Here is a 13,501-nt window from a genome sequence, read left to right as displayed (position 1 = left end):
TTTTTTTTTTTTTACAATAAATCAAGTACCAACTTCAAAGAGATGCAAAAAAGTCATGCTAGATACGTTTTGCACTCTTTAATTAAATAAGCAATTTCCTTCATGCAGAAGGTATCTTTACAGGAGTTTATCACCACTCTCTGGAAAGATACTCTGAGTAAACCAATCCACCCACAACACATTTTGTGCTAATAGTGCACAAATGTAATACAGCAGTCTTTATCTCTAAGTATTTCTGCAACTGTAATATAAACTCAGCATAAAGACAGAGGCCCTCAAGTATGCTTCTTCAATAAATATTTCAGAGCTTTTGAAGTAGGCTATGTTTCCTTATATTATTTGCAAAATTGGAAAGTAAAAATCAATTAATCACCACAGAAGTGAAAAAAAACAACAACCTGGAACACCGATTCCAAAGAGACAAAGGAACAAACTACTTGCACACAGATCATCAGAAAAAGGCATTAAAAATATACTTTAAGGATACCCTATGTAAAATGTTATTCCTTGGTAGATTCAAAGGTAGTAAACTGATTTACAATGTGATGATTCTGTCTGCTATTTCAACTGTACAGTTAGGTATTCTGTTTAACAGCAAGGTGGAACAACCAATTTATACACCAGTATTTTTTAATCCCTTCTCCAACACTGTCCTCACCACAGGTAAGACTACTAACCTGTACCTTATGTTTCTGTAATCAAGCACTAGTGCTGCAAAAGTGATCAGCAATTCAAACAAAAATATTTCTTATTAAAATATAATTGATAACGTTTTCCATTTATTTGACCCTTGGCATCTTAACAAACTACTTGCAAAGAAACCATGAGATGGCAAATCAGTGACACTGACATATGCCTACAATAGTCTCTTGCTAGCAAGATCAACATACAGCTATGACAAACTGTCCCACCCATATCTACACTGTACAAGTTTTCACAACCAAGGGAAGAGCCACACTCACAAATGACACAGCATTTGTCTACCGAAGGAGGATAACACTAAAAATCTAAGTTCCATTCAATTTTTGTAAGCTTACCAGAAAGAGAGAAAACCTTGTACACCTAGTACTATTTTAAACACTCAGTGTTTGATGGACAACACAAGTGAATAACTTAAGCTAATACAAAAATCTAGAACTCTTGGTTCAGAAATTATACCTATGATTTGACCAACTAGGAAATCGCAAAAAAAAAAATTCTGCAGAAAATGAGAATTGTTTTGCAATTCCCTACTTGGTCTAATAAAAGACATCATTTCTGAACCAAGAGTTCTAGATTTTTGCATTTCTTTTTGTCTCAGACCAACACAGCTACTAAATACATCCCTGTAACTTAAGCCAATGTACATTTTAGAAAATACATGCATTCCTGCAAACATTTCTCCTATCCAGGAGGAGGCTTTTAATTTCTGAGGTGTGGGATTCATTGTAATTCAATATTTCTATGGCTTAGCACCACTGAATTCAGCATTTAGGAAGAGCCTTGGTTGTGGTCAGGAAATTTAAGCTGCTCATCAGCAAATGAGAACATTTTTTTTTAACCCTGATTTCTTCTTCCACTGTGCCACACCTCACTGCCCCCTACCCCTGATCCCAAGAGGTTTCCAACATGTCCTTGTAGGGTGGAGAGTTTCAGTTAAAGCACCTAAAGAAAACATTTAGTGAGGGCAGTGTATATTCAAAATACTTTTATATAACAATAAATATTTTAATATGAAGTGGAAATTGCCTGGGGAGGAAAAGCTTTCAAAATCACCTGCTGTTCCCATTCACTGAAGCACAGGGTGAGCTCCTTTTATCTCTCTATTGTCACTTCCTGCGAAAATGCAATCCTTAAGGTTCTCTAATAGACTTTTCTTTTTAAAATAGTAACTTAGTTTAACAAGAGGAAATTTTTCCGGAGATTCCTTTCATTGTGCTTTTCACCTAGACCGTCTAGTGTTTTAGCAGACAAGTGCTATAGGCACATGTGCTTAAACACTGTCAGCTCTGACACTTAATGGGTCCCCATAGCCATTCGAACCATTTTCAGTAACACATTTCCCACAGAAACCCAGACATTCTGCCCCCAAGATCCACTCCTCAACTGCCCCAATGACTTCATGAAACCCTACCTCTTTCCACTTCTGACAATCTAACCTCTTTTCCATCTAAGACATGAGGAAATGTTCAACAGCAGATTGACACACCTCCAAAAGATTCACTACATCTTTCTCTGGTAACCCAGTGTTACACAGTAAATTCATGACACCTGGTAATTAAGCAGAGAAGCCACACATCTACAATTCCCACCAAATCCAACAAAAGCTACTGGATGCTTAGTGCTCTTGAAAGTCACCCCCATGTATTCTGGTGCCTAAACATGGATTTCAGAGATGAGCTTCAAGGTATGTATCTTCTAAAATTCTTGGCCTAATCTTTTGGTTTCCTGAAGGTATCAATATTGGGGCTCTAGGCCAGCAATTCTCAACCAGGATGTTGTAAGATCATTTTAAGGGTGTGACAGGGTGCTGTACAATAGTATCACTGTTAGGTGTGCCGACACCTATGCATGATTCATAAGATAAACCCAGAGATTTCAAACAGGAATCCTTAATGTCAAAAAACATTTCTGACCTTCTGTGGTCTTCCTGCATTCTTTGCAACAAAAGAATTACTCTATTATTTTTCCATAGTCAAAAAATGAGTGAAAGCTAAAAGCTGGCATTTTTCCGAGGGGTGTTTGAGGCTACAAAGGGGTGGCTAGTGTCTAAAAAGACGGAGAACCACCCTAGGCAAAAACCACTTCCCTACATCAACTGCTGGTATCATAGCATCCAGAATGCTAACTGCTGTACTTGGAAGCTTCCAGGTATTTTCCAAGTAAGTGGGCACTAAAAGTTACACGAGGAAAAGATTATGCAGCCACAGAGTAAAAAACTAGCATCTTGTGGTGATGAAAGTGTAAAGAGAGTTACTGTATTAAAAGTTCTTCTACCCTGAGATGAAATGAATGAGAAATCTTAAAATGCCTTTCTGTAAATGGTTAATTTAGCCTTGGAGCACACAAGACAATGGGCATGCAAGCACTGGAAAGCTTGAATGAAGCCTGACAAGAGACATTAGGATGCAAAGGACAATAGGTTACTTTAGGTGGAACTGGTTATCAACTCAGAAAGGAATCTCAAAAGTCTTTACCCCTACTTCATCTTCTTAAATTGCAGCGCGCTAATTAAAACACATGTAAAAATGGCCAAAGATTTTATTCTGAGCTATTATGTAATCATCTCTATATACGCTACTCAAAAATCCATAAATCAGGACAAAAGTTATTGAAATAAAATATTATAGGAAATGTTTGATTTTTAGTGTCTGATATTTTTTTTATCTATAATTTGTTAAAATGACATCTTTGGAAAGATTTTGTGTGTGCAGCCCTCAACAGCTCACCAAAACTTGTTGAGTGGTCATCCAGCTGAAGCAACTGCCCACCCCGATCTACAGCAACTTCAAAAAATAATTATTTTATACTTATTCCCAGTTTCCCCTTTAATCTGTTTCTGAAGGATGTACCATTGTCCTTCCTCCAAGACAGACCCTTCCGAATTCATAAGCCCATCTATAGCCATTCCAAATACAACTACAAACTAGTAACTCTTCTGCCAGACTGTAGCCCAGCACAGCCTTTTAATAGGTTCTCAACAACTAGGGATACTGATGGTTAAAGAGAGCAGAGCCGGGTACAATGGCACAGCCAGTGCTCCAAGACTCCCAGTATGTCTTCAGTAGGGCCATGATAAAAGGCTCCCAGACACACAGTTAGAGAAGCTGAAGGTAAACATTTTCCTGGAGCGCAGGTACATGTCTCTAACCACAAACTCGCTAACTTTACGTTCAACTCTGTCTAAAGCAGCTTTTCAGGAGTACTTAGAACCACATACAGATGTTTGCCAGGCTTTCAGAGACTGTCTTTCCATTTTACAAAGCCAAAAGCGGCTACGTTACAATTCCTTTCATTGGAAGTTGCCCCTCATCTCTCTTGCCTATCTCCTGAGGTTTATGCTCTTTTTGGGCAATTATTATAAAGCTTTGATGAAGCGTGGGTGAATTCTGCATTCATCTTAAAAGCAAAACATATTTTAGAAGATGTAGCTGCATACTTGAAAAAGCTTCAAAAGAATGCATAAAAGAGCCGACTTTATAGGATAAGATATCATTAAATGGAATAAACAACTGAGAGCACATGGAAGAAAAAGCCCAGTGATGTTTCAGTTCTGCTGCTAACCAAAGTTATAAAAAATAACAACTTTATAAAAATAAATAAATAAAATAAATCTCACAGATTTTTCAAGTTGAAGAGCTCACTCATTAGCAAGGCTGCCTCAAGGATCTCATAGTGTTTTTAGGCAATATACATCCAAAATATTTTACCCGGTTACTTACCAGTTCTTGTAGTCTAAGAAATGCTGGCAGCACATTTGCCTCCATTTCCCTCAGCTGTTCTGCTTTATCCAGTACCTTTTAACAAAGGGTGATCTTATTACAGAGTACATTTTAAACTGTCCTTTCATGTAGGATTCAACAACTTTTCTAGCTTAGCTAATGAAACCACATTTTAACTATAACCTTGGATGGCAAAAGGAGCCAGTTAAGTAGTAAGATATTTCAGACAGAGCATGTCGGGAAGATTATAGATTCAAGTGTGCTGTGTGCAAGGCACCTGGAAAGAAAGAGAATCCCTAAGAACCAAGTTTGTCATGTCTCATGGCAGTGTGAAGTGGAAATTAAAGCAAATCATCCATGCACTTGGGTATTACTGACAAAACCCATGACATCATTAGCAGCCGATTAAAAGATTCAGTCTCATTTACAGATAATTCTGTTATTTTAAAAGCTTTAAACAACATGCATATTAGTTGGGTTTTACCTGAATAGGTTTATTATAAGAGACACTGCATATTTCCATCAAAAGATGACCTTTCATTAACAAAAGGTGCTGTTATCTTTATAGTTCATACAAGTCTGATTTTCCAGTGTGACAAAATTTTTGTCAAACCTTGTCTCAAATTAAGCTCGAAAACTTGATTCTTTGCCCTATGGAAAATCTATAACAGCTCCAAGAAATAGTTTATTTTTGTGTGGACACTATTAGTAAACATCAGCTTTTTAAATGGGATCACTGTACATATAAACAACTAATATATGTTAAATCCTAGAGATACAAATGGCAGCCTTCCCCAATAGTCAGTAAAGAAACCTTATACACCAGAACACTTCATATCTTGAGCAGAAATGGGGGAAGGGAGGAGAGGGGAGTACAAGTTTTTTTTCAGTTTTCTGTTCTTCTGAATTTAAATACAGACTTCCAGAATGATTATTTCTTTTGGGCTATTGCTGCTGTAATGACATTACAAGTCTTTAGAGAACTGGATTCTGTTCTCTTTAATGGCTTTTTTTCCCCAACTATTAAGAGACATCCATCTTCCTCACTGCCCACAGAACAGAATTAATGGATGTCTTATACAGAGAGGCATTTCAAGATGAGATGTTATTGAGAGGAAACATGATATTGTCAATAAATACAGTTTTAAAAGTAGGTTACATGTATACTTGTATAGGATATTTTAGATAGGGAGGATCCTGTGTTGAGCAGCGGGCTGAACTAAATGACCTCCTGAGGTCCCTTTCAGCCCTACTTTTCTATTGTTCTACCCTTGATGACAAGGACAGGTGTATAATAGTAGGTCACTAGTGCACCTTAAGTGTTTTGCACAAAAATAGCATATACTAAAGGCCTATAACAGCAAATACTATTGCTTAACTAAAATATGGATTAACTTCTGCAAGATGTTTTAGATTTTTAATAAATAATTGTTTCATAATTTTCACTGTTAAATAATATTATAAACAGCAAGTTTATCTGTGAGAACACAACTGTTATAAGTATAAGAATGAATAAGTTTTATCTTTACAATTCTTAAAGTAGGCAGAATGACTCATTTTGTTTTCCTTGAGTAATCAGGAATGCTCAGCACCCATACTTGTATTAAGAGAGACATTTAGAAGGCTTTGCATGAGAGGAACCATTTATCTTAATTTTCTCTGACTTAATTGCAGCTGAAATATTAAGTTATTTACCACCGAAATGAAATCGAATAAATTTGTTTTGTCAGTTTATGCTACTAGTCTGCAGTTTTTCCATCAATCTCAATTTATACCACCCTATAATAAATTGAGAAGACATAGGTTAATTCACATAAATTGATTTTTCCCATCCTGTCTGTTTCCATGCAGAACAGAATTGAAATACTAATTTAACACTTAATTCTTCTGATTTAGCAATTATTTACCCAATACAATTGATCATTTTGAAGAATTTAATGCCTTGCCTTCTATAATCAATATTCAACTAACTTCTAATGATGTTAATATAAAATGCAAACTCTCTCTACAAGTCTTTAAAAATCAAGCATTTAACCCTTTCTAATGCATACACTAATCTGAAAATAATAGTTTTATAAAATTCATGGGGCATATTTCAATCTTAAATTTAAGTTTTAACATGTTTTTAATATTCATTTGTAGTTATATGTTAAAACAGTTTTCTCTGAATCACCTCTAATATCCTGTAAGTACCGTTAAATTTCATCTTGCTCATTCTTTTTAAAGAATAATTGGATTTATTAACTTGAGTTAAACATTCCTGTATAAAGTTACTAAGATATTAACGTACTGATTAAACAGAATATAAAGTTCTTGAACTCAATATGTATATTTTGAGTGAATACACAACATATTTAACAGTGATTTGTGAAATGACAAGATGTTTCAACATATTTGTGAACTTCTCCCTTATTTGACTTGAATAAAGCCAAAACAGTATCCCCACAAATGGCAAAAGGAATAATCACCAAATGGCACCTAAATTCCAATCTGAATGTCTATTTCAGTCAGGCTTCCTTTACTAAACGTGTTGATCTTTTTTTCAAACCAGTTAGTTAGACTACATGTTCATTATTCCTATTATTTGAAGTTGTCTGCCAATAATACTATGTGATTTCTGAATTTTCAATTGAAATAAGTCTGCTGAACCACCTGGCTTTATGAAATACACAAAAATCATGTGGCCAAATTAAATTTTTCATTACTTTAGTTTTCCCCATTTGGCTTCAATCACAATGACAACCTTTACAGGCAAGAACTGAGCTTTAAATCTTGCTACTGGAATTCAAGAGCCGTAAAATTTCAATAGTCCTTTATGTAATGGAACCAATCATTCAGGCTCCTCAGCTTGACCTTTAAACTCAATCTATTTGAGCCTAGATACTTTCTCTATCTGTGTACTACATACTGAACTTCCCTACTACTCCCCTATGTGGTTTCTCTTTAATAGAATTATACCCCAAGAGAAATGTTTGATGTTGTCTCCATACCTAATTAAAAATGAATTCAGGTTCTCTCAGTACCTTGTTATTTGATAAAAAAAATATACCTTTTTTGATGAAAATGTTATGTTTATTTAACCATTCGGCAAAATTTACCATTAGCATTTACGTGCGACTACCTCTAGAAGAACATAACAGGTGCCTATACCTGAGCAGAAAGGCTGCTCCAACACGCTGTAATTACAACACATCAGAACAGACTCAACTAATTGAGTCTGCTGGAGCATGGTAATTTCTGTACTCCAGCAGCCTCCAGCGTCTCACGCATCAGCATCGAACAAGCTTTAGATAAAGCATTCCTGCCGCCATTATGAAGCGTGGGTACGCTGATACACAAGACGCTCTGGTGGTTTAATTAAATTAGAGCAGCTTTCAGAGACTCTCTAATTAAAGCACCAGCCACCCCCCTCCTGGAGCATGTGTATAAACACCCACTGAAGGTGACTAAAACCCAGTAAAGCAGTTTAAAGATTCCCATCAAATTCATCTGGCTTTGAATCAGGCCCATAAAACATAATGTAGCAGAACTCTTGTAATGACCAGTATGTATTTTTTCCATGCATAAAAGGATTGTGATAAATGCAAACACTCAATGAAATAAATGAAAATAAGGAGAAACAATGTGCATGTTAAATTACTTACAATGTATATTGTTTCATTCTGTAGCTCTTCAGCCATAGTCTCTTGCTTAAACAGATATACAAACTGATTCAAAGTGTCGCAGGATGTGTGTGAAGCATGTTTAGTTTTAGAAGAAAGGATCTGCAACTGGCTCAGAATTTTCTCTAGAAGAAGCCTTGAAGTAGAGCATTCAACACAGTTCACAAATACATGAGGAAGCTACAAAAGAGAAGAAACATGTAAGATTTCCACTTGAAAACAGAATTTCAGGTCAATAAATCTAGGAGTGAGTTTAAAAAACGCCTCATATCTAAAGGCATTTTGGAATGCAACCTTCACATCTGCTCCTGAAATGATGTGTGGGCATGTTTACAATGTACTTTCAGAAGCATACATCTATCACACAACTATGCAAATGTTCTGAGGACTAGAGACAATATTACATTTAAGCATGATGATCATACAAGACATTTGTTTAGCAATAGCTGCCATGAGCTTTTGTTGTAGTAACAATTGGGCTTCAAGATTAATGCACAAAAAGTTGTAAAATTTTAAATTCCCCTCCCTTTAATCCATTTCTAATATTATTTGGGTATTGTATCTCAATAGCAGAAATCCTCAGACCACCAGACAGGATTTATTTAAAAGCTTCAAGTCTGATATACTAAAATGTATACTTACAAGTTTGTAGGTATATGTGAACATAACATGACCTTTAAGCTGTATGCTAAATTCTGAGTAACCAAAGCTTTCAAATATATAAGAACTTTATTCCTAGAAGGGCAGTTACTTACATTTTTAACTCTAGAACTGATCACATGAATAAAACCAGCAAAATGGCAGAACAAAGGGAGATACACACATGTACCAGAAGCACACGTACCCAAGAATTACACTTAGAGATTGCCTGATTGTCCCAGGGGCATAAAAATGGAGGCACCGGAGCAGCCTCCCACGGCAGGACCTGAGGCAGGGCTGACCTGCCCAAAGATAGAAATAGAAAGCCCTGAAAAGAGGGCACACTTACCATCCCCAGGAGAAGGGCCGCTGGCATGGTTCATCAGCTGCTTTTATTGCCAGCTGGGAACAGCGCTGGGCAGATGATGTCAGTAAAAACCACCACCCGGCAGATTTAAAAGCCGGTGGTGGGAAAATGGAGACAGGGCAGCAACGCCAAAGCCAGAGGGTGAAGCTTCTCCCCGGGCTGCAATTCAACAGAACACGGTTGGCAGCTCAGAAGGGGGCCTGACAGAGACCCGCAGAAGTCTCAACCACATTAGAAGAATTACAGAACCGACTTGGCAGGGCAGTCAGGCCAAGGAGGGATGTTGTTGAGGGATCCCATGAACCACAGACACCGGATCTATGAGTGGGGTGGGCAGAGACCCGTAACCCAATTATTCTTTTCTTCTCTTCTTTTTTGTTACTTTATTTTGGAGGGCGCACAGAGCCTGGACCAGTAGAGGTACCTACAAGTGACCCCAAGTCAAGAGAGAGGACCAAGGTGGCACAGCAGAAGCCTCAGAGGGAGAACAGATGCAGAGACGAGGATGGTCTCAAACATCACTGTCATCCTGGGTGAAAGGTCATTGAGGGGGGAAAAGGAAAGAAGAGAGCGAACGAGAACATCAGAAAGGGACAGGCCAGCAACCCATCATCTGGCAGTCCTGAAGGCTGGTGCATGGCTGGGGTGTAGGGAAGGTGGAGCCCCAAGAACGCCTGCAAGGGGCAGCACCCAGTCTGTGAGAATCCCTAAGGAGGAACCCCACCACTGAAGAAAAGAAGACCAAGTCATGGCAGAAGTGTCAGGCCTCCCTCCGTGTTGAACACGACCCGACACAAAGGTCCCAGGGACACACCCCATAGCCAGAACTGGGTGTGCGCTCGAAGGTCACTAGAGAGCACCTAAACAAGACCAGGTGGGTGCACTGATAATATTTTAGCAGAAAAGCTTAAATTTGGTCACTCCTTTCAGCCCTTACTTTGAAGAACTGAGATACTGTGCAGCTCTCAAATATTAATAAACTAAGTGATTTTCATGTTATTCACTGGCAAAATTTCAATTTTTACAGCACTGTTTTAATGCACGAAAGTTAAGGTTGGAAGACAAATACCTCATTGATGCTATTTTGATGGCTGTTGTATCTGCCACATACACTTATATAAGGAATGAAATGTTACCTGCATAGCAACTAGTTCTTAAAGTAGAATGTTTGCATAGAACCCCACTCCTAGAGAAGCATATGTTCCTTTTTCACTGAATATCAAAACATCTGGAAAGCATTAGTCATAGGGGCACAAGTATATTTCTTGCTAAACCAAACTTCAGGTGCAAGGTTATATATAGAAGCTTCACTGCTGACCTCATTCCAGTCATTCCACTTAATCAGAACCTGTATCATAGACTGTGAGGAAGGTGGGTGGAAAATACCTGCTGGCAGTCCACTCAAACAATGTTTACTAGCAAATATTCTTACCTCCTCCTTTAAGCATTGTATTTAAAGGGCAGGATGCACAAAGAGACCTGGGCATTGTGATGCTCTTAAACAATGGATAAGGAGAGTTGGGCAACTCAGAATGAGATTCAAAACATTCACCATACGGAGCAAGCTTAGCTAACCCATAAACAATCCTGCCCCGTTTTGAAGCTTACGTCCCTACCTTTAGTTGGATGCTCTGAATCCTATCCTGAATTAAGTGTCAACACCAACTCTACCAAAAGCCAAAGAAGGATCACTCCCATCTTTTGAAACACTTCCTGGATGAGGAGAGAGTGTTCCTCTCTTATGCAACAGCCTAGTGCTTAGACTGCTCACTCAGGATGTGGAAGATACCAGTTCAATGCTGAGGGTGGTCAGACCCACATCTTCCACCCTGATTACAATATGTCCTAACCCCCCGGCCCAGCTCAGGTAAAGGCAATCTATACTCCTTCCATTGAGGCTGTGCCACTTTGCAGAAAAGAGGGAGTAAGAACAAGCATGACTCTCTAGTAGCACAGTTACAGTATTCACTTGGGAGTTGGGGGCCCTGGATTCTGGTCTCTACTCTATGTACAGCTTATATTTTAATCACTGATAGTTTAATGTAAAATATAAACCATAACATAAGCCTGAGGTGGCCAACCTGCAGCACGTGACAAAAGTGGCAGGGCAGCATGTATGTGTGGCATGTAGCAGTCCAGGGAGGGATGGGCAGCACAGTGGGAGATAGGACAGGAACCAACGAGCAAAGTAGCAGCAGATCTGGCAAGAAGCATAGGGCAGAGTAGTCTATCAGGAAAGGGGAAGAGAATTGGAGTAGCACTTGGGAATGGTATGGGGCTAATTTGTGGCATGCCTGCCAAAAAGGGTGGCTCTCACTGACATAAACCATCCTTAGAAGAGACCAGAACCCAGATCTTCCCACTTGCGAAATGAGTGAAGGAACTGAACCTGGGTCTCCCCATCCATGAATGCATGCCCTCAGCAGTTGGTTATTGTATAAAAGAGGAACACCACTCATTGCCACCACCTTCTCCTCCTGCTGTTGTGTTTCTCAAAGAAAGTGGCAGCCTCTACTGTACACTGTGCTGTGCCTGTTATTACAGGGCATATATTAGGCTATATCAGGGCACGTGAAACACCTCATCTGTAGATCCTGATGGAGCTTAGGCAAGAGGACATGATGGCAATATTGAACCATGTACAGAATAGAACTTTAGGCACCTAGGGAACTTTACTTGAAAAAACTTAAGCATTACAAGCTTCCAGTACTGGTTTTCATTATTCCACTTTTTGACTTAGGTGGAATTTAGATGATTTGGAAAAAACAATCAAAACAGACAGAAAAAGAAAAATAGTTCATGTAAACATATTCAAGGAGACAGAAAAGGAATGGCCACACAGTTAATGGGATGCGGAGACAGAGTTACAAGTCCTCTGGCTGCAACGATTCTAAAAGATAGAGTGGATTCAGGGCCATGGTTATCATCACATTCTCGTTTTTGTGAGGCATGAGCATTCTGCCACACAGGCTCACTTCTTTCCACACAATTTAGCTCTTTGGGGCCAAGACTGCATGCGTTTTTTCAAGGTTTTACAATGTCATTATCTGAAATTGAAGCTAAACTCTTCCAAAGAGTTAAAAGAACTACATGACAATTTTAACACTAAACCTTAAGAACTCCAGTATTAATCTTTACGGACGTACCCAGAAGCCAGTCTACTTCCTAATGCAGAGGTACCTGCTTGCAGCAGTATGATGAGAAGAGTTTCTGGTCTTGGTTTGTTACTGGGGCAAAACTGACTGAAATAATTCCTGATATACTCAACCTCTCCTGCTTGAGGAGCTGCTTCTTCTCCCCTCAACTATCATACAACTACCACGGTCTGATGTCAGAAGGTCACAAAAAGAGGTACAAAATGTTAAGACATGAGTCTGAGGAAGGACAGACAGAGTCAGCAGTGATAATCAGATAGGAGAGAAAGGGAAAGTGGTGCTGACATGAACCTGGGGAACACAAAGGAATCCACCTCCATGGGACAAGTGCAAGGTAATGTCATTTTTAGCAAATAGACAGTATTGAATAATTAATGTTAATTCAGTCTTTCAAAGGTTAAATTCAGGTAAAACCAAATGAACAATCTACAGATCAGGAAAACACAAAAGAAGTCACAATTTCAAGGGATAATAACTACCAACCTCATACCACCATCAGTAAAACATCTACATGGGAAAGTATGTAAAGAAAAAGCAGAAACAATAAAATAAGGAAAAGAAGCCTATAAGTAGAAACAAAATTAGGCTGGCCTCACTCCTATATATCTAATTTCTCCTTCCAAATTGTTAACTTGATCAAACAAACTTGTTAACTGAAGACAGCAAATTTTCAAAATGAACTATCAAGTTAGTCAGTCTATTGAGAACTTAAACATCAATATCTAACATTTAAGCTTTATCCATCTGCCATCTTGTAAGATGTCTAAATTTATCTGAAACTCCAACAACAAATGTACACTAAATTTTGCATTCAGACAGGATATAATAATTTTGTATTTCTGCTAACTTGAAGTATATGCTGGATCAATAAATATTTATTTAAGCTATACTAAAACCTAACAGAAACTCATTCTCACATGTTTATTATTATTTTAGAAAATGGGAAATGATTTCTTATATACTTGACAAGTTTCTGCTTACCATTTATATCAATCTGCATTTAGATAGAAATTGGAATTTAATTAAAAGTGCACAAAAGCATATCTAAACTGTTATCATTAGTTAAAGGAAACTAATGTAAATGTGCTACATGCATGAAAAACTGTTGTCAACAATTTTTGTGTTTAAAACAGATTTATTAAATAAAGGAAGCATTATCTGTAGTTAACAAATTGAACTGATTGCTTCTGATTCAACTGATGCTCTTCAAGATTTTAGGACTAGTAGATTTCATCCTCATGCTTTTTTTTTTTTTAT

The 13,501-nt window shown here is 37.9% G+C and overlaps 1 protein-coding gene across 1 annotated transcript in view; it reads right to left on the bottom strand.

Moving 5' to 3' along the window:
* Positions 1–13,501, bottom strand: part of ORC5 (origin recognition complex subunit 5) — a 166,873-nt gene that overhangs the window by 142,341 nt on the left and 11,031 nt on the right. The window contains exons 3-4 of the mRNA XM_019509451.1: positions 8,066–8,263; positions 4,422–4,496 (exon numbers count right to left, since the gene is read on the bottom strand). Coding sequence (XP_019364996.1) covers positions 4,422–4,496; positions 8,066–8,263 — 273 coding nt within the window. The remainder of the gene's footprint in view (positions 1–4,421; positions 4,497–8,065; positions 8,264–13,501) is intronic.

Source organism: Gavialis gangeticus, unplaced genomic scaffold, assembly GCF_001723915.1.
Source record: "Gavialis gangeticus isolate Ggan-Ray unplaced genomic scaffold, GavGan_comp1, whole genome shotgun sequence".
NCBI classification, from domain to species: domain Eukaryota; kingdom Metazoa; phylum Chordata; order Crocodylia; family Gavialidae; genus Gavialis; species Gavialis gangeticus.
This window is presented reverse-complemented; position numbering and strand designations above follow the sequence as displayed.